Below are 26,770 nucleotides of genomic sequence, written 5' to 3'. Positions count from 1 at the left end.
GGTTTTGGCAAACAAGTGAATGTCGAGAGCAACATTAAACGAGGCCAATCACAAGAATGCTCCTCGGGCAGCAGCAAGAATCGGAGAGCCAGACATTGGGAAAAATGACCTTAAATTCGGATGAGTGACATAAATCCAGCAAGGATCGAGTTCATGCAGATCAAGCCTAAACACTCCAAGTCATCGGAATTTAGGTTTGACTGAATAAATCATTCCATAATACGAATCCAACTGGTACCCAACGAAGGTGTGCGTATTGCAACCGATGTACGACGTTTATTTGCTTGAAGTGTGATGTGGGTTTGCACCCTTCGGAGTGCTTTTTCCGGTACCATACTCAGTGATACTAAATCCGATACACTGCCGTTCTACGCATACTGTACTATGTTCTATGCAATACCTATGAACAGTGGGACAATTATGCGTAGAACTGCAGTACACGAAAGTGCTAATAAAATCATGAAAATGGTTGTTGAAGTTGAATTTCATGAAATAAAACCGTTTTGTTCGATATTCAAATGATTTCCATTTTTGATACTGTATCGGCATCCCAACTTCCAAAGAACTCCAAACCAAAATATTGCGTTTCCCCCCGTTTCAGGACAAACCTAGATGGACTAGAAAGTTTCATGTCATTTGGATCAAGTTCTTGTACACCTGGCAGTAATGGGTTAAGAGAAAAAGGCACAAAGACTGCGTCGTATATAATAATTCACCCGCAATTTGATTTGTTACACAATTATTTTATTTTTTAAAATAAGAGCTTATAAAAACAGTGTTCCGCAATTCTGCTATCGCTTAAGAATAACTATTTTGATGCCGGAAGCTATCTATAATTTTATTAATCCAATTTTGCTAGACAATTATTGAACATGTGCGGAATTCTTAATTTACACTCCGAGTAAATCGTACTGGTTGTTTGAATTGCACTTAGATCTGGTTTTTTCACATACAGTTATATTCAACTGATTGAAGTCTTTTGGTATATATACGATATCCGCTACAGTCACACCAACAATCAATGCATGTTTTTGATCATCTGTTAGTCGCGCAGCGTCCATTCATTCTTCTTCCGGCGACTTCCGCCGGCTACGCACCGTGATTACAGAGCGATAAATCCCCAATTAAAATGTGGGTTTCCGAAGGAGACCTAGAATCGTGAATGTTTCGGCCTGTGCAAGCAATGTTTGCTGTCGTCTCTCTGTTTGTCCAAAGTTCTGATGCCACGGTTGCGATCGGCAGCGATACGTAGCACCAGTAGAGCATTGTTTTGAATTATTGTGTCCGGGGTTCTTCCGGTGCTTTATGGATACGAGATACTATGTAGGTACGGGCGAGCGGAGGTATTATTTATTGTAAACCGCAGAACGATGCTCCACTCTCCACCAGCCGTCCGACCGGACTAAATGAACGAGTATCGTGGTTGATTTGCTGGTATGCTCTTTTCGTTGTTCGTTCCGGTTTTTGGCATGCCACCTCGTACCTGCACCGTGGACAGAGAAATTCGGTAATTAATTTGATTATTAATCTCGGTTTGCGATTTGTGTTCGGCTTTCGTTTTGTTGATTGATATATAGATTGTTACAAATTGTTCGTTTCGATATGAATGTGAAGTTGTCATTGTTTCTCCTTTCGGGAAAAACTAGATTAAATTTTAGGTTCTATGAAAAACCAAAGTGATTTTGATTACTGTTTTCACATTTGAAGTACTGTTTCAGAAATACGAAGAATCTCCTCGAAAGCCCTGGAATTGAATGTTCTACTGACCTCTTTTGGTACCACTGGCATCGGCCGTTGAACACTCCGTGTGAGATTCATTTTCTGTTCCTGGTAGTTTCGCCGCATCTGCATGGCTCGACGATGCTGCCACTGGATGTAGGCGTACGTTATAACACCGATCAGTATCAGTATTATAAGTAGAATCAAGAGCATCAGATTGTTGTCATGGGTAAGGAAGAAAACCGACAGGCAGCCTATCAAGAGCAGCAGGATTATAATAAAGGAGAATAGAATGCCCAACTTGTAGCAGCCGTAATGTTTCTCTGTAAAATAATAATAAGGGTAAATAAGATAAATGTACATTAATCAAATTAAACTAAATATTGACGTACGTCTACTACGTCTTTCATTTCTTCACCGGGTGTGAATTCAAAGTATCGAAAACGAGAGAGTTACACCTCGAGTGCAAGGTTTTGAACGACAATACTTCTTTGCCGGCTGAATGGAGGGGTATGATAATCACTTCATTCGAAAGACAGAAAGTCCAAGAGTTAAATGATTGTTAATTGTTGACCCGGAAATTTGTTTCAATAGCTCTAAAATTGCTCCGAAATCCAACATTAGGCCTACCCTAGATATTCGGTGACAATGTTTGTTGAATGTGACATCTTAGGCGTTTCATGAATCCGCCAAACCAATCTCTTACGGCTGAGCGAGTTTTGAGATTGAACGGATGAGTAAGCATGCTATATTTATGCCTCCGTTTCCCTCCACCTGTCAATTTTTACCAGGGTTTTTTACGTTATGTACATACGGTTTAAAACATAGAAGAAGAAACAATTGAGACGATAATAATTTTATACAGATTATACAGGGTTTTCCAACTTTAAATTCCGAAAGTAAATTGAAATAAAACACACTTAGAATTCGAATTTCGATGAAACTTTTATTTCAAATTAAAGTTTGGTTTATGCCATTATGTGTGAAATACAACATCATTCAAATGTCCACCTAGGGCTTCCTCGCACACCTTGATCCGGAACAGGTAATTTTCGATGACTTTTCGGCACATATGGGGCGGTATCTCGGTCATAACTTCACGAATGTTGTCTTTCAAATGTTCAAGAGTTTGCGGAGAGTTGGCATAGACACGGTCTTTCGCATAACCTCACAAAAAAAAGTTTAGCGGGTTCAAATCGCATGATCTGGACGGCCAATTGGCATCACCAAAACGCGAAATTATGCGTCCCTCAAATTTTGTTCGCAATATGGCCATGTTCGGTCGTGTTGTGTGGCACGTAGCGCCGTCCTGCTGAAACCACATGTCATCCGTATCCATATCTTCAATTTGTGGCAAAAAAAAATCGTTTAACATGCGACCATAGCGCTCACCATTCATAGTTACCGTCTCGCCGTCCTCATTTTCAAAGAAATACGGCCCGATGACTCCACCAGACCATAATGCGTACCAAGCAGTGACTTTTGGCGGATGCAATGGCCTCTCAACAATCTCGTGTGGATTTTCTGAGCCCCATATACGGAAATTTTGGGTGTTCATATAGCCACCGAGCTCGAAATGTGCCTCATCGCTGAAGAAAATTTGATGCGAAAATTCAGCATTTTGCTGCTGTTGTTCGTTCACCCAAACGACGTATGCCCGACGCATTCCATGGTCACCACGCTCTAATTTTTGTACCAGTTGGACTTTATATGGATGTAGCTGCAAGTCCAAATGCAAAATTCGCCACAATGATGTGTTTGACAAGCCCAATTGCTGAGCACGCCGTGGAATCGAAACATTCGGGTCATCCTCCACACTGGCAGCAACAGCAGCAATATTTTCGGCCGAACGCACATTACGATGATGCACAGGTTTCACAATATCCGCTACGGATCCAGTTTGTTCGAATTTACGCACTACATTAGCGATTGTGTGTGCTGTAGGCCGTCCATGACGACCAAAATCCGTCCGTAATGCTCGAAAAACATTTGCCGGTTTTTCATCATTGTTATAGTATAATTTAACAAAATTAACACGTTGTGCGATGCTAAAACGATCCATATTGTAAAATGGCAGACATTCAACTAACGATATGACGCTTTGGTTGACAGCTATGTCAAACGGTTGTCAGCGCAGGGCTGTATACTTTCGGAAGCCCGAAATGGAAAACCCATGGGCTGAAAAGTCCCGGGATTTTTCAAAAGATGGCGGAGATTCATTTGACATTGTTTTTCGTTGAGAAAAACTCCTGAACAGTCAATGCAGTGGTTGACGAAATGTTATTCCACTTCTGAACCTTCGAGAACAACAGTGTATCGGTGGTTTAGTGAATTTACACAAGCACCGCAGATGCACCTCGCTCTGAAAGGCTAATAGAGGCTGCGAAACCAGAAAACGTAAAACAAGTGCATCGACTCGTTTTGAACGAACGCAAAGTGAAGTTACGCGAGTTAGTCTAGGCCGTAAGCATTTCAAAAGAACGAGTTGGATACATTTTGCGCGACATTTTGGACATAAAAAGGCTATTTTTTTTTCTTTATTATAGTGACTTTCAACACATTTCGGCTGGTTCGTCACTTTTACTTCCATTTTTGGAAGAATGTCGGGAGTGAGGATTGAACTCGTGATCTCTGAGTGAGAGGTATGGATGTTACCACTACGCCAGATCGCCTCCACCATAAAAAAGCTATCCGCGCGATGAGTGCCGCGTTTGCTGACCGTCGATCGCGATGATCATTCAAAATCCGGTTTGGCGTTTCGGAAGCTTAATCGAGTGGACTTCTTTCGACATTTTGTGACAATGGTTGAAACGTTGAAACGGAGGTCTAACGCGGGACACAAAAAACAAAACGTTATATATATATATATATATATATATATATATTAGCTGATCAGGCAAACGTTGTTCTGCCAAATTAATTATTTCTAGTGAATATTTTGGGTGTTGAATAAAACACACTAATGTATTGTAAGTGTGTTTGAATATTTTAACGATCTTTAAAATAAATCGAATGTGACCGATAAAAAAACGAATTAAATTATTTGAACGAAAGGTTATATGATGTTTCTTGGTGTTTTTCATTAATGTAACTGACATGTTTGATCTCTTAAAAGTTAAACGTCAACTGAAACAAGTAATATAAGTTTGTCGTAAAGTAGAAAAAATGAAATATAGAAAATCAATATTTATTGCTGTCTCCTTGTTAGAAAATACGTGCATGTGATTTTCAACATGGCTTAGTTTATAACAGCTTGGTCTCGTTCATGAATTGGAAAACAGCGATACGCCAGCTAACTTCAATGGAGCTGATTAATCGGCCTGTTTGGAATCGCGTTATTTTATCGTTGTCATTCAATCGAGGAGTATTCACATCGGTAATCTAAGTTTGAAACACAGCCATATTGCTTCCTTTATTCATGGATGTTTTTATTACTTTTCACCGATTTGCAGAACTCAATATTCATATATGCATATAAGTGATCGGATTTTACAATTCGATCGAAATCGACTTTTACACTCTTAAATTCGTTCGCCTTGTCGTGAAACAATGGTCAAAATAAGTCATCCGTATTTGTGGTACAATTTACTCTCTATCTGATCGGCATAATTCCGGAAATAATTCTAAATTGTTGAAATTTGAATGAAAACTATTATTCGACTTCGTTTGGATGCTAAATTTGTTTTGAATGTGTTTGAATGCTAAATTTTGCGTGTTTATTCCACCCGAAAACCCATTACTATTTTTGTTTCATAGAAATGGAACATGGAGACCAATGTTGTTTACGTGGAATTGCGTGGCAAGGTTGTCACATTTGCTCAACTCGATTGGACTTGAGCTTGAACAGAATGCAAAATTGCGCTTTTTCCATTCAACAGAATACAACCAACAATATGTGGGGACGAATACGATCGAACTTCATTTTGTGTGTCGGCGTTGCTCATGATAGTGTCTCGCAAGTAAATGTATTATTCCTCGCACCACTTTTGTTGATTGTGTAGTAAGAATTGCAGTCGTTCAATCTCTACCTTCACGTATATGTCGACCATAAATTGTTGGCACAGCTTACGATATCTTGAATTGGCGTTTCTTGACCATGTCAAATCACCATATGATAAACATAAAAATCCTCCGAGCGCGCCCTCTGTTTGTTTCGTCGCATGTTCATAAATATTAAATCAAAATGAGAAATGATGTTCATAATGAATTAAGTATCTGTGACGGGGTCTCGTTGGTCTAATGTATATGCAAGAGATTTTTCGTAAAGGAAACCCTTCTGACTTGCACTGTAGTCACGCGTATTCTAGAGCTTGCCACTCCAGAATACATTCAAGGCGTATTGTTCGTCATACAAATGTCAACTATTTACTAATAAAAATGACGCAAGTAGTACTACGTTGAGAAGGCAAACCTTGGGAACGTTGGTGCCATTGAAGAAGAACGTAGCGAGGGTCGTATGAACGGTGTGTGTCAACGATGAATTCCAGATTATTGTTTTTTCTTCGCATTAAATTTATCGTGTCACCGTGCTATCATGATTCCAGCAGCGCTTGTGCTTTGGATCTACACACGTGCTCTCCAGCTGATGTTTTATCAGGGTTGATGGCAATAGCGTGATTGTCATTTTGTAATCCGAGCAAATGTGATTTGAAGAATTTCGATAAATCATTGTGCTCATTCAAAAAGGCTTCCAGCTCGTCAGAGATGCTCCCTGCTTTAGATGAATTGATGTTACTTGTGTATTTGTAGATGGATGTTCAATGAAGCGGGCGTTACGCCATCAGTCATTGAACAACTTAAATAAATCCGTTCTGTTGAAAAAACGAACAACGGTTAAATTATTAGAATATTTTTGACACAAAAATAATAAAATTGCAATTAAAAATAGGGAATTGGGGTCAAAATTTAAGGTTATATGTATGGTATGAAGTCAAATTTTTGAAAAAAAATATCCAGATCTTTTTTTCTGCATAGAGCCACCCAATTGGGTATTAAATGTATGGTTATCGGTATCTTGCCGGTATCATATATAGTTTACAACCTATTCTCATACCTACCAAGTATTTTGAGTATAATTTCATCAAAATCGGTCGAGCCGTTTCGGAGGAGTTCGGTAACAAACACCGTGACACGAGATTTATATATATATATATATATATATATATATATATATATATATATATATATATATATATATATATATATATATATATATATATATATATATATATATATATATAGATATGTTATGTGGAAATAAACCATAGTTTAGCAAGTCTCATTTATTCATGAAACTCTTAACATGTGTCCTTGCAATGAAACCTGATTTATATTATTTCTTTCTAAGTATCGTCACTCGGTTGTGATTTTTTGGTGGTTTAGATTTCGTTTACGCCTGGAAATCACTCGCTCAGACTGAGCATTTAAGCCTAGCAAGCAAGATTAAAATTCTACAATTTTCTCGAAAATTCCAATCCATTTTTTATCAATTTTAGTGTTATCGTATGCATTAAAAAATGGAATATTTTCGGATGGCGATGAAAAAAAAACTACAAAAAGTAATTTGATTGAACAAAATTTCGGAATCGATTCCTACTTTGAGCGGTCATAATTATTTCCCATCTCAACGAAGTGGTATGATATCGTAATGCATCGAAATCCGAATCCGGACATTTACGCGCTTACGATGATAACTTCAACCACTAAAAAATATTGACATATCATAGCATGAAAAATTACCGTTCCTATAGAATTGGAAGGCATTCTTGGCATTCTTGGAATTCCACAAAATTATGTTATATTTGTTAATTTCTTCATTGTGTCGTGATTTTAAATCTGGACACTTTCCGACGTAGGACTACGTCTTTGATTTCTATATAGGAGGGTCACTCTACGATATTAAAAAATGTATCGAATCATAAAGGGATTTTAAACGTGTATTACGCAAATGGTTATTACGATATATGTTATGTAACGGTTGTTTCAATAGGGACGCTACAAAAGTAGACCGATAGGGACAGCAAACGACGCCATATTTATTCCTCGCTCTCTTGACATTTCTCTTCAGTAAGGTTTACCATTTCATAATGGAAAGATATACGATCCAACAACGAGTCGAGATTATTAAAATTTACTACCAAAATTTGGAGTCAATGGCCTCAACTTTAAGAGCGCTACGTCCAATTTATGGTCGTCATAATCGTCCTGTCAGATCAACAATTGAGCGTCTAGTGGAAATTCCACAGGCACAGTCTAGTGGATTTGAATCCACAGGCACAGTACAAAATGTTCCGGTGCCAGTGAGACAAAGAAGTGCCCGTAGTGTCGAGAATATTGCTGCCGTTAGTGCATCAATTGAGGAAGACCCAAATCAGTCTCACACAAGTCGTTCTCAAACGTTGGGCATCTCTGAGACGTCGTTGTGGCGAGTTTTGCGAAAAGATATTGGTCTACATCCTTACAAGATCAAATTGACGCGAGAACTGAAGCCACTTGACCACCAGAAACGTCGTATGTTCGTGAATTGGGCTGAGCAACAACTTAAAAATTATCCGGATTTTCATCAAAAAATCATCTTCAGCGATGGGGATCATTTCTGGCTCAATGGCTTCGTCAATAAGCAAAATATGCGTTATTGGCCAGGCAGCAAAATTTTAAATTAATTTTTTTTTACAATCGATTTATTGAAAACCAAGTTTAGTGAGCGTGTTATCTCACGAAATGGCCTAGTCAATTGGCCGCCTTGGTCGTGTGATTTGACGCCGTTAGACTATTTCCCATGTGGCTATGTCAAGTCTATGGTCTATGCCAACAAGCCAGCGACGATTGATGGACTTCTTACGAATATCGAGCGTGAAATTCGGTATTGGGCGATTTTTGTTTCAAATCCGTCGAAAATTGGTTTCAGCGTCTGGACTTCTGCAAGCATTGCAAAAGAAATCGACATTAATAAAGAATTTCATTGATATTTTTTGTTTTATTTAAAAAAAAAACTTTTGTAGCGCTCTTATTGAAAAACTCGTCTAAAGAGACAGGAAATTTATCCAGCATTTGTTTTGCTGAACCCTTCACGTACAACATCGAGTCTCACTTAATATACATAATGCTATAAAGTTATTACAACCCTCTACCCTCTACAATATTCAGGACAACGTGGCAACGTAGGAGAAAATGCTATTTTTATCCATGCTCTATTTCTGTAATCATAGATTTATTATATCTAGATTTATGTCTATGTAGATTTAACCTATTTAGACTTGTGTAAAAAAATGCATTGATAAATGATGACTCCTTGTTCTCTTCTTCGTAATTAAATAAACAGAGAAAACGGATGGTAATTGGCTTTAATGGCATTTCGTGCACATTTTTGAACATCGGTATAAAAAAAATCAAATAGTGTCGAGTTTCTCGTGTCCAGATTTTCCAACAATGGATAAAACTCAATTCAAATGCAATTACTACAAACAATCACAGTCCTACGTCAAGCTCCCGTCCGTGTCCCTAGGCCTACTTTTTTATTCATGATTTGAATTCCGGACACTTCTTCTAACAATTCCAGTCACATTTTGTCAGCTCCATTTCTTTAAGAGAAATTAGTTATTGATTTTTGTAGAGCTTATTATTCCATTGTTATTCTCTTATAATCTTAAACTGGACCTCATTAATGAACAACAGTTATGAAATTGTTTTAATGATTTATAAATAGTCGAGAAAACCATGGGTGACTATCGTCTTCTTATACAACTAGCCGCTAGACCATGTTATTAGCAACGCTCTTGGAAAGTTCTAAAGGGTGTGTCACATCAAATTGCATCACGGAAAAAACGCTGTAGAAATTTAATTTTTAGGAATTATATCTTCAGCTTTCGCTCAAAATCAGATAAGAGTGTATAGATCACGTTGGCCATGCTTCACTGTCAATTTTTCGTAAATTTGGAAAAATGTCGTCGAACGAAAAAGAGCGTCGTGAATTAATCCTGTGCTGAGTCGAGAATTCGGAGTTGTCACATCGGGACATCGGTAAGATGCTGGGAATCGTCCAATCCACGGTCAGCAGAGTACTAAAACGATACTTCGAGAACCTAACCATCGACCGGAAGGTGAAGAACGGCAAAAATGGATGCTCCGTCAGTGAAAAAGATCACAAGCGCGTAGTTAAGCAGTTTAGACATGATCCGAGAAGTTCGGTCCGGGATGTCGTCAATAAGCTGAATTTGTCAAGTTCATTCGTCCAGCGGACCAAGCAGTAGGAGGACCTGCGTACATACAAGGTTCAGAAGGCTCCTAACCGCGACGAAAGGCAAAACATGGTGGGGAAGACGTGAGCACCGAAATGCTGACGAAGCCGCATTGCCTGGTAATGGACGACGAAACCTACGTCAAAGCGGACTTTCGTCAGCTGCCGGGCCTGTTGTTCCTCTCCGCATAGGACAAATTCAGCGTTCCGGAGGAGATTCGAAGGCAGAAACTATCCAAGTTTGCCAAAAAGTACATGGTGTGGCAAACGATCTGCTCTTGCGGAAAGCGGAGCGCCCCCTTCGTGATGACCGGCACGGTAAATGGGCAGGTTTACCGTAAGGAGTGCTTACAGAAGCGCTTACTACCACTATTGAAGCAGCACGAGGGCCCGACCATCTTCTGGCTGGATCTCGCTTCGTGCCACTATTCAAAGGACGTGTTGGAGTGGTACGAAGCCAACGGGGTCACCTTCGTGCCACAGGAAATGAACCCGCCCAACGCGCCGGAGCTTCGCCCAATAGAGAAATATTGGGAGATTATGAAGCAGGCCTTCCGGAAGAACCCAAAAGTTGTCAAATCGGAGGCGAGAAAATGGATTTCTGTTCAAAAAAAAACTACAACCTGACGTTGTACAGAACCTTATGGACGGGGTAAAGAGGAAGGTGCGAGCATACGGGCTTGGGCTCGAAGTATGAATAAAAAGAAAATGCCAAAAGTTGTTCAATAGCTTTTATTTTACTGTCTAAAATTTTCAAAAGGATCGGTCTACTGGGCGAATTTCTACAGCGTTTTTTCCGTGATGCAATTTGATGTGACACACCCTTTAGGTGTCTTTTCATAAATTGACTGATCCATTCAGCTGAGACGATGGGTTTTGAGGGTATTCAACTTTCTGAGATTTTCGACGTCTTTTCCCAACTTTTCCATTCCACGATAATTTTTTCTTCTTCGTTGAAAAGAGTACTGCTGCATCTTTTGAATGAGTAGCGTTCCTTTATCTGATTTTCCAGTGTACTTTTTAGTATAACGAAGATTTTCGTGGTTTTCCAAATCGAAAATCTATGCTTCATACTTTGTAGGGTTTGTAACATACTCTTATGAAACTCCTTCAATAAAACAAATTATCGTTAACTATTCATTCGTCCGGATTTATAATCACCTTTTGAATATGATGTTTACTCCGGACATGGGTTTGTGAAATACAAATATTTGTTTTGATTTTGGAAATTTTTTGGTCAGCAGTTGGATACTTTGCTTGGTATTGCACCAAATTGATACAATAGAAACTATCAATCATATTAATTCACCATGCAAAAGATGTTATGGTTTTGGTATGATATTGAATATAATGAAAAAGTGTGCGAATTCAAAAGCCGCCAGAATTCAAAAGCATTACGATAATCTTTTTATTCGCAAGATAAAAACTTATTGCTCCGATAAACTTGTATCAATAGCATGAAAATAGTTTTAGAAACAAACTATTGAAAACACACAAATTTGTATATGAGCGGGTGCTCGCTCAGAAATCTATTTCAGGGACGAATGAGCGCCTGTAAAAAAACTGGAAATCCATTTGATTAAACTTGTGAAGCTCTCTTAGAATGTTCCCGCTCGCTAACCAAAGCACTATTTCTCGTTTCTCTTCTACTGCCGATCGGATCGGAGTCTCTAGTAAAAAACGAACTATCGATGAAAAATCGATATAAATTGCATACGAATGATGCCATGGCTATGGAATCGATAGCGGAGAATACGAAATGTTTAATAGAGAGAATATTCCACAATACCAAAGAGTTAGAGCCAAATGAACTGAAAAGTTTAAAGCCTCTTTAAAACAAAAAATGGAATGGAATACCAAAGAGACCGCATTGTTTGATAAAATCAACAATGCCAATGTTTAATATTCACGAAAACTTTGAGTAGATTGGTGCGGAAGCTTACATAGGTTTCATAGATCGTTGGTTTTTGTACCATTAGGTGCAGAGAGTTTGTGTACTGAATCGCACATCTCGTGCATTATTTCACGAGAACAAGAAATAATTATGTATCGACCATATTCAGTTGGTTCTAGCCTCGATGGTTGTCCAAAAGAGTAGAATTTGATGTTCTTCCATATATTAATTGTAATTCTACACTTATACTCATCCACTCACACACTTACTAGAAGAGCACTCAGCAAATTTTGGAAATATCCATTCAATCATTGTGAATTGATTCAGATGGGACTTGAGGTCCCATGAATGAAGTCCTACGTCCACCTTGCGGTTAAATCACAGATATAACCAGCCTCTAGTATCATATTAGGTTGTGGAAAAAATAATCCGTTATTTTCTCGGTAGCTGGCTTTAGTGATCAATGGGCCTGATCACGAACGTCACGTCACTTCACGGTGAAAACGAAGTGAATTGTATACAACCTTATTACGGCTGTCACTGTGTGTGTAGAATCTAGAAGAGTTCATCCGTCGTGACAACTTTGATGAGCTCGGTGTTATTCATAAAAAATTCATAAAAAATCATTCATAAAAAATGATTCTAAGAATTTCTCACTATTCAAACGAGTAAGACAGAGCTGAGTACAATAACATAATACATAATAGTCATGTTTTATCTCTAGCGTAAAATTACATTCCCATATGTTCAACAACTACATTATTCCCGAGCAACCAAGTATTCCTCCTCATCTTTGAGCCAGCATTTGATTCAGCAAACTAATCATCGAGATATAATCGCAAATTTGTCGTTCTAAAATATAATCGTATATTAAATGGAATATTATCTCAAATGCTGTATTAATTTTACCTACATAACGTCCAAACGTCCAAAATTATGCAACCGACACAACGTTCAAACACCCGACATTATGCAACCATCATGTCTCTTATAAACGGGAATGAACACTTTCACTTCACGGAGTTCATTTTTACACGCAACTGTCCGTGACAATCTTTATTTATTTATTTATTTATTTATTTATTTATTTATCACCGTCTTCGTCCTAGACGTACAGACTGAATAATGGTTAGTAATCTATACAATATTCTTTATCTTAATTTTCAATGTGTTTTTGGAAATATTCAGATCAAATTCGTCACTGATTTTTTAAAACGCACGAAGACACGAGCCGAACGGATTGTTGTAGCCGTAGTTGGTTCTATGACGGGGAAGTGCCAACAGAGACGAACTCCGGAAACGTCGAGGTGGAACATAGAACGAGATTTGTTCCAGAAGTTCAGAACAGTCAATATTGTCTCGTAGCAAGTCGAAGACGAATAAGCGCTGCGTATTGACCCTCCTGCTGGATAAGGTCTCCAAGTCGATCAGTTGGCAACGGTCGGAATATGGAGGAAGATCGATAGGATCATTCCATGGAAGTTGACGTAGTGCAAATCGTATGAACTTCCTCTGTATGCGTTCAATACTGATTATGTGCGATGTGTAGTATGGGCACCAGACAATAGCAGCATACTCCAGTATACTGCGCACCAAAGAACAGTAGATCGACTTCAAAGCGTGTATATCGGTGAAATCGGAGGCGTGCCGGCGGATAAATCCAAGAGTAGCAAAAGCTTTAGCGGTCTTGATTCCTACGTGTTCGTTGAACCTGAGTTGGGCGTCAATGGTCACTCCTAAATCACAGATAGATTTGACCCGGTCAAGTGAGTTCGCGTGCATAAAATATTCGTGATAAGCAACGTTATAACGGCGATCGAAGAATATGATCTTGCACTTCTTACTATTGACCTACATGCCGTTATCGCCACACCATGTCAGCACTGTGTTTATATCTTCTTGCAAGGCGACATGATCCAGGGGCGAGGTGATGCACCGATAAAATTTCAGATCGTCGGCAAAAGAAAGCTTAGAAGAAGAGAGCAGTGAAGACAGGTCATTGACAAAGAGGTCAGAGGGCCAAGAACGCTACCCTGAGGTACGCCAGACGTGATACTGAATGGTCTAGATTTCGTATAATTAACCATTACGTACGCGGAACGATCCGTCAAGTACGACCATAACCACTCCATAAACCAATCGGGAAAGCCCATGTGCTTCATTTTGTTGATAACAGTAATATGCGGAACAGTGTCGAATGCCTTCGAGAAATCCATGTACACCAAATCTACTTGTCGCCAGAGCTCTATTTCACGAGATAGAGCGGTGACGTAACACATGAGGTTAGTCGTGGTACTCCGATGTTTCATGAAGCCTATCGCTGGCTATCGGAGATGATCAAAGATGACACGTTGCACAACACCTTGTGTACTAACTTTTCGAAGACCTTGCTCAAACCACTCAGTATTGATATTCCACGTTTCCATGCAGCCGGGAATGATCGGTCGCGCAGAGAGCTGTTGAATATGAGAGCGATGGGCCCCGCCAAGGTGGAAGAGCAGTTCTTGAGAAGCAAGGGAGTTATTCCATCTGCACTCGATGCTTTCTTGGTGTCAACTTCCTTAAATTCTTTTTTCACATCTTCAGAGGAGAACTGAAGAACTGGAAATGTGATGTCATATGATGGTATGTGAGCAAAGCAATTGCGACGACAAACGGGCGACACTTTGCTGAACACACTCTCAAAAAATGTAGCGAAAAGTTCCGCTGCTTCTACATTCGAGCTTGCATCAGATTCCCCGTATTTCACATTGAATGGAACGCGGGTAGATGATCTCCGTGTTCTCACAAAGTCCCAGAAGAGTTAAGGATTAAGTTTCATATTAGATTGACCATAGAAATATAGTTTTCGTATGATAACAGAAGAAGTTCTCTATAACTTGTTTCCACTTCTCGAAGATTGTTGCGCTCTCTCAGATTTTGTTCGGAAGAATCTTCTGCGTGCTTTCCTGAGGGTGTTGCGTAGATGTCGCAGCTCAGGAGTCCAGCATGGTATGCCAATAACGGAGGCTCGTCTTTTCCGAGGTACGTGTTCAGTTAATACTTGATTCAACTTGTCGTAGAAAGTCGAAAGTAATTCATCCGCAGTTCCGTCGCTCATTATACCGTCCCAGTCAATGTTGGTGTGTGTCGTTCCATCGATCGAAATCACAGGCTTGAAAATTTTACGACACATTTTCATTGCAGTCTTCAGGTGTGCCTGAGTCGTTCACGTTTTCTTCGAGCAATATAATAAAAGGGTGATGGTGATTGTCCACAGGTAAAAATGGAGTGGATGGTGCTAAGAGATCTAATTCATCTGGTCGGTTAACAAACACTAAATCTAGCAGCCTACTATTTGTGTTCACGAAATTGCAGATTTGTTGGAAGCCAGTGGCAAACATGTTTTCTATAAGAGACTGCTCGGCCTCAGATGAAACGTTTGATGGAATGTAACAATGATGATAGACACAAAAAGATTATGGGCCTGATTCTCGAATACACTTCACGGTGGAAACGAAATAAACGGCACGCTATTGAACTACGTTTTACGAGTTAGTGTAGTGTCGAAGATAATATTGAGTTTTCAGGCAGAAACTTCTTAACTTAACTAACTATCAAACTGTATTCAATGTTAGTTTGTTTTCTTCATGTGATATAATAATATCATACAAAAATTTCATATGAAGATAATTTGATATTATAATGATAAGTTTAGTGGGAAACTAATCTCGTATCCAGATGTCGACACCGTACCGTTGTCATCGCGAATACATTTCATTCCGTTTCCACCGTGAAGTGTATTCGTAGTGTATTCGAGAATCAGGCCCTAAGTGTAGAGTAAGTGAAGTGAAAGCGTTTGTGACAGTGATGTTCGTGATCAGGCCCAATATCTCGTATAAATGCTGAATGGATGCTGGATGCTGTACAACACATCGTACAATACAATCACCCAATTGAGTTTATCTTCGTTGAAATTATGGTAAATTCTGAAAAGATATTAGTTGGACTAATCTATAATCACCCATCGCTTGATTGTTCAGAGCTTATTTTCGAGAAAGTTACGGAGCATGGAACGTGGTATAATAATGTTTTGCTTCTTGGTGATTTCAATACAAATGTTTTTCGTACGAATTCTAAATCTGAGCGTTTCATTGATGTTCTTAGTTCACTGTCATTGAGCATAGTTGGCAAAGAACCGACTTTTTTCCATTCCTATGGATCCTCGCAGCTTGATTTGATCATAACCAACGAGCCAAGCAACATCTTAAGATTTGGGCAAAAAGGAAGTCTATTACCGTGACTACAAACATGGAGATTCTGATATGATTTTATCACAATTCAACAGACTCGACTGGAACGTTTTCTTCTCATCTGATGATCCTGATACATTAGTTGACTTATTCAATTATTTTGTCAAAACTTTGTATGATAGTTGTGTCCCTATTAGGAAATTTAGAAATAAGAATCGGCACAACCCGTGGTTTAATGAACAAATTCAGAAAGCTATGATTGAACGTGATCTTGCGTACAAAAGATGGAAAAGTACACATGATTCAAATGACTTTTCAAACAGTTGAGAAATTTGACTAATCGTTTAGTAAACCAAGCGAAAAGAGATTATTACAATACTCACTTATCTTCTAGTACGTCTCCCAATGAGTTTTAGACAAAATTTCGAGAGTTAGGGTTTTCAAAGCGACCTGCGCAGAACGAGATTAATTTCGATGCTAATGAAATAAATAGTAGCTTTCATAAAAAAATTTCCTCTGGAACTTCTCATCACATTCATCATATATCTAATTCCGATTCAGAGCACCATTTCCGTTTTCGATGTATTCAAGATTACGATGTATTCAATTCCATTCATATGGTCACATCTAATGCTGTGGGTCTTGACGAACTTCCCATGAAATTTTTAAAACTCATTTTAGCAATTCTATTCGATCCAATTACCTACATGTTCAATTGCATTATTGTATCTGGTAAATATCCTCTTGCTTGGAAATGTTCTAAGGTAATACCACTCAGAAAGAAGAACAATCTAGACACTTTGGATAATTTACGACCCATGCGCTCTATCTAAAAGCTTCGAACGAATACTTAAAGATCAAATGTGCTCTTTTTTACAAGAAAATCATTTGGTAACAGCATTCCAGTCTGGTTATCGTGCAGGTCAAAGTACCAAAACAGCAATGATGAAAGTGTATGATGATGTCGGATATGCTATCGATAGTGGTGACAAAGTAATCTTGATGGATTTCTCGAAAGCATTCGATACTATTTCCCATGCTCAGCTATGTGGAAAACTGAACTCGAAGTTTAATTTTAGTGCTTCTGCGGTAAACCTCATCGATTCTTATTTAAGTGATCGTAAACAAGCAGTTTATATAAATGACGTGCTTTCAGATTTTCTTCCAGTCACATCGGGAGTGCCCCAAGGATCGGTACTAGGCTCAATTTTGTTCACTCTTTACATCAACGATCTACCAGGAATTGTAAAACATTGTTCTGTGCATATTTTTGCGGATGATGTGCAGCTTTACGCAAACTACAATAATGTGAACGCTTTGACTATTTGTAGACGATGATTTAAATTCTATAAAAACATGGGCAGAGGCAAATAGTTTGAAGCTCAATGCACAAAAGCTCTTCTTATTACACGGGGTAATAATGTTAACCATTTGAATTTGACTATCGGAAATGACACAATTCAGTTTGTAGAAAGTGCTACTAGTCTTGGTTTCATTATCCAGCATAACTTCCAGTGGGATAAATTCATATTGGGCCAATGTGGCAATATATACGGAACTCTACGATGTTTCCAATTGAAAGGATCTTTCTTGAACCAGGAAACTAAGCTGAAGATATTCAAAAGCTTCATTCTACCATACTTCGTGACGTGTGACTTTCTACTGCTTTCAGTGAGCATACAGACTTTAGGTAGGTTAAGAATCGCACTTAATGCGTGTGTTCGGTTTGTATTCAATCTTGGTCGTCTGGACAGTGTTTCGCATTTACAGAGTAAACTTTTAGGTTACTCTTTCCATAACTTTATAAAAGCTCGCTCTTGCTTAATACTTCATAAAATAATTACAACGAAATGCCCCGCATATCTACATGAAGAGCTGATACCTTTTAGAAGTAATAGACTAGAGAAATATGTTTTACCGGTGCATTCTACAGCCTTTTATGCCAAAACTATATTTGTGAGAGGTGTTTGTCTCTGGAATTCTTTACCAAGCAATTTAAGAAATCAAAATCATTTTTAACATTTAAGAAGCAATGCAAAGAGTACTTTAATTTAATGAATTAATTTATATAATGAACATTTTTGAAGTTAAATAGTACGTAAATGACTAGTAGTACCATGCACTCCCTATACTTTGTAGCAATTTAAAAGTTGTAAAATCTTATATTATGTGAACAAATAAACAAATAAACAAATAAACAAAAATAATGGATCACTTTTTCCCCAACCTAATATTTTGGTAAAATAGTGAACATATGCTCGGTACACATCTACTAACTAGACGAAACAAAATTAAAAGACCACCTTATTTTTTTAACACACCTCGTATGTGATAAAAATCATATTATATACCAAATACATTTGTCACAAAACAATAAGTTGATTGAAAATCGATACGTGTTTAATGTTTCACATATGATAAACCAATGAAAATTGCCGTTGAGAAAAATGATGCTGTTACTCATTCCTCGTTAGTAACTCTATGCATGCAGCAGTGCTCGTTAAATCTCTCCAGTTCCTAACATTCCATTTTAATAGACTCTGATATTTGATTCGCCTTAGCGCACAACTTTATGCTAATCAATTGATCTATTTTATTACGTTGGTTCGTGCAGATGCTGTAATCTCTCGTTGAGTGGAAAATAAATGAGAGGCACATATGTAAACACAACGGTGTGAGGAGAAGTCATCGGAAGGAGCCCAGCAAGGCCGCTTGTTTCCTTGACACTTCTCTGCATTTCCACCCATCACAGGGTTGTAGCGAAAAATGTATCTTCATAATTTTATTTTCTCTTGCAAACAGACTAATCTTTTTACGCATTAGTTTCACGTGCCTGTTTAATCTTGTGACAACTGTACATTAATTCCATGACAGGGCATCCCATACACACCAAAACTAATAATCTGCTCCGATTACACTCCATCGGATCAGAGAAATAATATCATAGAAATTGTGTACATAAGAACGTATAGATAGTTCGTTCAATTCTGTTCGTCACATACTCATAATATGCACTGATATTTAATGATCCTGTGAATTTGCTATTTTTTGTTTGAATATTAAAGTATTCATAAAATTGCTCTAGAAACACATATTCGTCTCAGCTGAATATAATTCAAGAAGTTTTCCCCCAAGTGACCGACGGAATATCGAAACCCGGAAGTCGCCAACTCAGCAACGAGTCAAGTTGATGACGAAGAAAGAACCCGAGCCACACGGTACATCACTACGTAAGCTAAGGGGTGGCCATAGTTAGACTTAGAAGCAACGAAAGGTTGCTGGATAGTAGTGAAGCAGATTGTGCTGTAATAAAATGATGCTGATTCCGCTCTTGCCCGGGACATAACGTTCCGTCCCACGTGATTATGCTGATGTAGAGACAAGAAAGTGATGAACTGGCAGGGGAAGGAGGGAGGGGACCGGTGGGGTGTATGTACATAAGCGAGTTCAATTTTGTAAATCGAAAGGTTCGTCTTCCTATCAATCAGATTCGCATTACATTATCTCGTGCATGTATATTTCAGCCTGGATGCTACAGAAGAATATCTCGACGGATAGAAAAGCGGCGGAAATTGAACCAGCATGAACGAACATTGCTCATTTCGCGATCAATTATCCCTAATTGATGTTGGAAAAAGTGGGTCATTAGTTATTTTTAAATCAAGCGTTGAACTGTTCGATACATAGCGGTTTGCGTTTTTATGTGTAAAGGAAATAATCAAGGTAATCAGGATTATGTCTTCAATGCTGTCAAAACATGTCCCACGAAGCCGTTATTTGAGTTTTGAAAGTAGGAAAAAGTCACACGGGGGCGGTGTAATTTTTGAACAAAAGCAAACTTAAGCTTAAATGACAACTTCCGAGCACCATACCTTTTATTTTGTCGAAGTTTTCATCAGTTGAAGAGATGGATGATTGTCCTTGACGTGACAAATCGTTCAATTCTTCTCGGCCGTTTTTGACTGCCTTATACAATTCATACACCTGTTTTCGACATAGTTGAGTCACCAACTGTATTCTGAAACAACGGTTCGGCACAAGAATTTTTTTGCAACACAACGTTTCACACAATATCTTTGACCAATAGAATTATCCATATAAAAAATCTCCGGCGAAAAAAAAGTTAACTTGATGAAAACGAAATAGTTTATTATGACAATAAATGTTATGACGATACACGCCTAAAACCTTTCTGATTGAAGCGAGGATCTAGCAGTATTGGTTAGGCTACTAATTCGTCTGACTAAAGATTTGTAAATCATGAAACTCTCTAATTAGGATTTCCTTTCCTCTGGGTCGTTTAACCTGCTACCGGTCACTCGTAAACAGCTGTTCCTCCAGCAAAAAGGAGCAGTGTAGGTTTTATCCTTCTCCACAAGACCTACGCATTCCTCTAAAGCCACCAACTACTCCCACAATCAACTGTCAAAGGTTGAGCATTGCCCAGCCAACTTCGCCGACCAATCGAGGACGAGGGCTGGCGACTTCTTTGGAGTCTGAAAAACGGGAATTTCCAAAACCGCAATAGAGGAGACAAATGTAATGTTCTTACAATTTTCTTCTTTTATTTCTTCCTTTTAAATCTACTCTTTAATTTACTTCTGACCCTATCCTATTTTCCCTGTCACTTTTTCCTCTGTCCTAATTGTGACGTCACAAAATTTTATGCTTTTATATTTGCAGTACTTTTCGTGTATTCTTTCTCTTCTTTCTCCGTCGTTTAACGGGATAAAATACCCGCTGTAACCTCCAAGCGTGGATATGGCTCTTCTGGTTCCGGTATCCTCACTCGACGTCGACTATCAATGGTGGAAATCGCAGTCGAACGTCCCGTTTCTCAATGGCGGGTACCACAAGTCTCGGCGGAGAAAAAGATGAAATATAAAAAAAAGGCCCGCCGAAAGGACCTGTCCAGTGCATTGTTTCTTAGTCTTGATTCTCGCCAATACACTACTTTACCTTTTTTCCTCTTCCGGTTCTCTTCTTCTTTTTAGCTCTCTTATCTTTTCTCTTATAATTTCTATAAATTAAATATTAAATTACTAATAATTCTTTCCTTTTCAATTTCCCACTAACCTTTTATTTCGTATAACAATCTTTTTCTATCTTCTCTATTTGCTTTCGATGCACTCTATGATTATTAAAATTTACTTGTTCCGGCGCGCACTTCCTACTTCCTTGATAGTGGAAAGTCGTTAGCCGGCACTACTCTTTACCGAGCTTTTCCTTTCTTTTTTCTTTTGTGTAAGTTCATTTATGTTCTGCCTAGTTGGCAGCTCTGTTGAATGACAGATGGTCCCATGAAGCGTATTTCGCGGTGGGCATCTTTACCCAGGGCTCACACCGTTCACTAATGGGCCAACTGTCCACAAGCAACAGGCGGTGGGTATTTATGGTGATTTTTTTATTAAAACATATCCGCTATGAATAAATATATGTTGGAATTTGGGTAGAGCCCAAATTAATGCTTGGAACCAACGGTTACAATCACTTTACCAGCTCCAATATCAATTCATTACAGAGTTTTTTTTATCATTACTAGAACTGATTTCTCTTGATCCATATAATGTTGATCATGTCGAATTATCAGTCGGGAAAGTATAGCAGTTTTCGCCATTTCGGATTTGCATTTTTCATAAATAACTGTGTTCTACTAGTCAAGCCCTTTCATTAGATACCCATATTCATGGGGTTTCGAGAAAATATATCAGCCGCCAAAATTTACAATCACACAAACAGCTAAATAAAACCGCTTAAAAAGCAGCATGGGAAACATATGTTTCTTCCGCATCGCCACAGGCTACAGTTCGTCAGAACGAGCATAGATCCACGGTTCTTTACCAATAAACCGGCTATTAAAAGAAACATGGTTATTTCACGAACCGCAGTTCTTTTTTGAACAAAGGTTCTCAAATGAACGGTTCTTAAATGAACCGCGGTTCAAAAAAGAGCCACAGCTCATAAAAGAACCGTGGGTCTCAAATGAACCGTGGTTCAATCAAGAGCCGTTCATTTGAGAGTCTATACAGTATGAAGGAATTCTATTCAAGTTCAATTTCTTTTTATCAGAGAAGCTCTCCTGAAATAGAGAACCCAATGGGATTAGCTTCCACATTAGATTTAGGACTCACATCTTTGGAGATGGCATTTTTATGGTTTGAGGAGAATTTCCTCAAAAAGGCCTGGTTTAGGTAGCCTAAAGGGTGTGTCACATCAAATTGCATCACGGAAAAAACGCTGTAGAAATTCGCCCAGTAGACCGATCCTTTTGAAAATTTTAGACAGTAAAATAAAAACTATTAAACAACTTTTGGCATTTTCTTTTTATTCATACTTCGAGTCTAAGCCCGTATGCTCGCACCTTCCTCTTTACCCCGTCCATAAGGTTCTGTACAACGTTGAAGGTTGTAGTTTTTTTTGAACAGAAATCCATTTTCTCTTGAAGTCCGCCTCCGATTTGACAACTTTTGGGTTCTTCCGGAGGGCCTGCTTCATAATCGCCCAATATTTATCTATTGGGCGAAGCTCCGGCGCGTTGGGCGAGTTCATTTCCTTTGGCACGAAGGTGACCCCGTTGGCTTCGTACCACTCCAACACGTCCTTTGAATAGTGGTACGAAGCGAGATCCGGCCAGAAGATGGTCGGGCCCTCGTGCTGCTTCAATAGTGGTAGTAAGCGCTACTGTAGGCACTCCTTAAGGTAAACCTGCCCGCTTACCGTGCCGGTCATCACGAAGGGGGCGCTCCGCTTTCCGCAAGAGCAGATCGCTTGCCACACCATGTACTTTTTGGCAAACTTGGATAGTTTCTGCTTGCGAATCTCCTCCGGAACGCTGAATTTGTCCTCTGTGGAGAAGAACAACAGGCCCGGCAGCTGACGAAAGTCCGCTTTGACGTAGGTTTCGTCGTCCATTACCAGGCAATGCGGCTTCGTCAGCATTTCGGTGTACAGCTTCCGGGCTCGCGTCTTCCCCACCATGTTTTGCCTTTCGTCGCGGTTAGGAACCTTCTGAACCTTGTATGTACGCAGGCCCTCCCGCTGCTTGGTCCGCTGGACGAATGAACTTGACAAATTCAGCTTATTGACGACATCCCGGACCGAACTTCTCGGATCACGTCTAAACTGCTTAACTACGCGCTTGTGATCTTTTTCACTGACGGAGCATCCATTTTTGCCGTTCTTCACCTTCCGGTCGATGATTAGGTTCTCGAAGTATTGTTTTAGTACTCTGCTGACCGTGGATTGGACGATTCCCAGCATCTTACCGATGTCCCGATGTGACAACTCCGGATTCTCGAAATGAGTGCACAGGATTAGTTAACGACGCTCTTTTTCGTTCGACGACATTTTTCCAAATTTATGAAAAATTGACAGTGAAGCATGGCCAACGTGATCTATACACTCTTATCTGATTATAAGCGACAGCTGAAGATATAATTCCTAAAAATTAAATTTCTACAGAGTTTTTTCCGTGATGCAATTTGATGTGACACACCCTTTACCATCAACACAAAAGAACAGTCAGAAGTGCAACAAAGTACTTCAGAATTATTTACTGCCGTTTTTACATCAAAAACAATGTGATAATTGGGTAATTTGGCATCAATTCATAAAATCCGGAAAGTTATGGCATGGTTTGATGAATAAGGGCTTCAGATTCTGGACTGGTCAGCTTGTTCACCTTGTTCAGGAGTGTCGTACGAATAGTAAGAGCAGCTTACAAGCAGTATGAATGATTTGAAGAACTTGAACGGTCAGTATCCTCTGCGTAGATCGAGATACACACTACAATATGGCGCACCACACCGAATGGGTTATTTGAACTGATTGAGAACTAAAGATGACCTAAGAATTATTTAGAAGCTTATTGTAATTCATGTGAAATTGACGTTAATTTAGTAAAGGAGTGAGATTTTTCCATCTGGTTATATAGTTATGAAATACTGGAATTTCAGTTTTTTTATTGTTTCGCGCCTGAATACAACAATAATGTTCAAATGGTCAGTCTTTTAAATGAAGCTAGTTATTATATACTACAGTATATACTTCGATTCAACTGATTTCTTACATATCTCAGGAAACTCATGAAAAATGAGTGTTTCTATAGTTGTGAAACGCAGTGTAGTATCAGCGCACATGGTCCAGGAAGTGTATTTAAGTGGAAATTAGCATATAGAGCTCGACAGTTATTCTCTAGAGTCTACACAAAAACTGTCTTCGACAAAGTTGTTATCAGTGCTTTCACCATTCATTCAAACTTGGATGAACCAACCGTAAAACAGTTCAGTTGCTCTGAAGCTCTCACGCTAACGTACCAAGACTCTGCTGTTCGCGCTGATGATACCACGCGAGGAATAAAAGCAAGTCGCCATGCATTTGTGCTGAAGAACTTGTACTCATAACGTTAAAAAGTCATGAGAATATTTCGAAGAGAATCTAGCAATTCTCTTCTATCCCCTGAACGTAGGCTGAAAGCTGTATATTTGGTTCAGTAGCATATGAGATTCACGGGGCTGTTTGTCGTTGAATCATTTATATTCAGAGTTTACTACTAAATTTGAGTGTAAATAATTCCTCAAGCGTATTTCATTTGAGCCAGCTAGAACCTATATTTTACAACTGCACGCGACCCGTGTGTCGCACTTTTTTGATGTTTCGAAAACGAAAGCGTTGCGCCGGAGACCGAGATTTTGAGCGTTAATAGCTCCTAAACAACTGAACGAATTCGAGATATTCTTCCTCATCAGTAGGATATTTTCGTATCCAATACGGGATGCGCGCCCAACGGAAAATGTTTCGCATCGCGAAAATCATATAATTTTCGATCGATTATTGCTCAGTCGCTGAAAGTTTCAAACTCAGAGAGTTCATTCGCCTCTAGTTTGATTTCCAAATTGCCATCGTAAACCACACCTTCTCTCGAATCAATCACGGATAAAAAGCATACTTAAGCGATATTCTGGTGGTGAAACGCATTCATTTTTCGTGAGGACACCGACTGGACAACATCGTTGCTGGACGAGCTGGACGGCGAGGGATCGAGTGAATCATAAATATAATACTGCGACCAAATACATTTGGTTTTGTGATTTTTCAATCAAGTGCGATAAACGTAATACCACGTCTTTCGGCAATTTAGTAGAGGTGCAATGAATTTTAAGAAGGAATTCCCGCTCTACGCGCACTGGAAACGATGTTTACTTAACAATTTCTCAGGTATTAGGTATAGGTATTGTATAGGTATTGTGAGAAAGGATGAGCGAACGCAAACATAATGTAGACTGATTTGATGGAACAACCCATATTTTGTCTATTAGAAATGGAATGGTATTATGTATTTTACAACTTTTGTGTGATTACTTCTTTTGCTGAATATTGTGCCTTCAACGTAACGCACTCGTTTTCGAAGTCGAAGTTTTTAAATACAAATGATCACTAAATCAACGATAGTCCTACGTCACCCTTGCGGTTATGCCACAGATATAACCCACTTCCTGTTTTTTTATGAAACAAATACATGACAAAATCAAATCATTGGCTTGGAAATTTTAGGATTAGCAGGTCAAAATAACCCCCCCCCCTTACCCTATTATTGTACATCAATGTATCGGTGTATAGCGTAAGATATGCACTCGAAGCAATAAACACGCTTGTGACAAAATGAGCCATAACGCGGTTTAGAGAACATTTCTAATTACCAACCTGTTACATTTCCGTCGTCTTGGTCATACGGATAGCGGGAACTACTCTCGCCACTTGTCGTACGACTGCCACCGTAGGAACAGCAAGAGCACGGCATTTTACGATTATTGCAGTTCTGTTGTTGCGCCCCACCTCAAAGGGCAACCATTGCGGTGCAGAACAACGTTGGCCTAATTAATCTTGTCGTTGACCGGGATGGGATTGCAGTTACTATACGCTACACTCTATGAGATTCCGAGATTGTAACCAAGAGAAATGCTAACTTCTGTGTGCTGTTCATATTCCTGTTTATCAATATTCAAATCGTGCGAATTTCCGCATTAAAGTGTGCTGAAGTGTACCCAGCAGCGAACAAACTTTGGCGGTTGTCCAGTCCTATGCCTCATTATCACATTGCTGCAACAGCAACACGGCGGTGACGATAATCCATTTGTGCTTATATACCTACATCACACACTCGCGGAGAAGCTGCGCATATCACAACACACTGAAGAAACAAAACACTGACCTTCGCGACCCGTTCATTCAGTAAACATTTTGGACGCGAAAGTTCTCAGCATTCGCCTGAGTTGTTTTGGGGGCCGCAAAGGTCATCCTCGTGACATGTCCGTGGGTCGTTTTGTCGGAATTGGGTAGCCAATTAGGTTTCTGGCACAATTTCTACGGTTCTCGCGATTCACCGGTCCTCTTCGGTTGATTGATTACACTCTGATACCAATTTCTTCGAAACGCACCCGTCTTGGAATGTAGCGAAATGAAAAGTAGACAAGAATAATAGCAGAAAAACGAAATACTCGCGAGTTTGTGGCCCAGCTGAAATGTTAAAAAAGAGAGAAATACAGAGAGAAGCACGTTTGATTTGATTGATGAGAGGCCACATACAAAAAAAAAACTAACGAATTTGATTAGATAATGTTCGCACGGCAAACCGAATCGACGCGGCGCGTTGGAAGCTGCGCGCTATCCGCCTGTCATTGGTCGACGAAT

The 26,770-nt window shown here is 39.2% G+C and overlaps 1 protein-coding gene across 2 annotated transcripts; it reads right to left on the bottom strand.

Moving 5' to 3' along the window:
- Window positions 1-722: 722 nt before the first annotated feature.
- LOC129770519 (uncharacterized) lies at window positions 723-26,770 on the bottom strand. Of its 2 annotated transcripts, none has more exons than XM_055773412.1 (4): window positions 26,232-26,770; window positions 25,784-26,067; window positions 1,768-2,042; window positions 723-1,483 (listed from the first exon to the last, which is right to left on the bottom strand). In XM_055773412.1, the coding sequence occupies exons 2-4, from the start codon at window positions 25,878-25,880 to the stop codon at window positions 1,403-1,405; spliced, it is 453 nt and encodes a 150-aa protein (XP_055629387.1). In that variant the 5' UTR covers window positions 25,881-26,067; window positions 26,232-26,770; the 3' UTR covers window positions 723-1,402. The 2 variants fall into 2 exon arrangements, with proteins under 2 accessions (XP_055629387.1, XP_055629386.1); XM_055773411.1 differs by having other exon boundaries at window positions 25,784-26,596; window positions 26,666-26,681.

Source organism: Toxorhynchites rutilus, chromosome 2 (genome assembly GCF_029784135.1).
Source record: "Toxorhynchites rutilus septentrionalis strain SRP chromosome 2, ASM2978413v1, whole genome shotgun sequence".
NCBI classification, from domain to species: domain Eukaryota; kingdom Metazoa; phylum Arthropoda; class Insecta; order Diptera; family Culicidae; genus Toxorhynchites; species Toxorhynchites rutilus.
The sequence above is the reverse complement of the archived record's forward strand: the minus strand, read 5'-3'. Positions and strand labels throughout refer to the sequence as shown.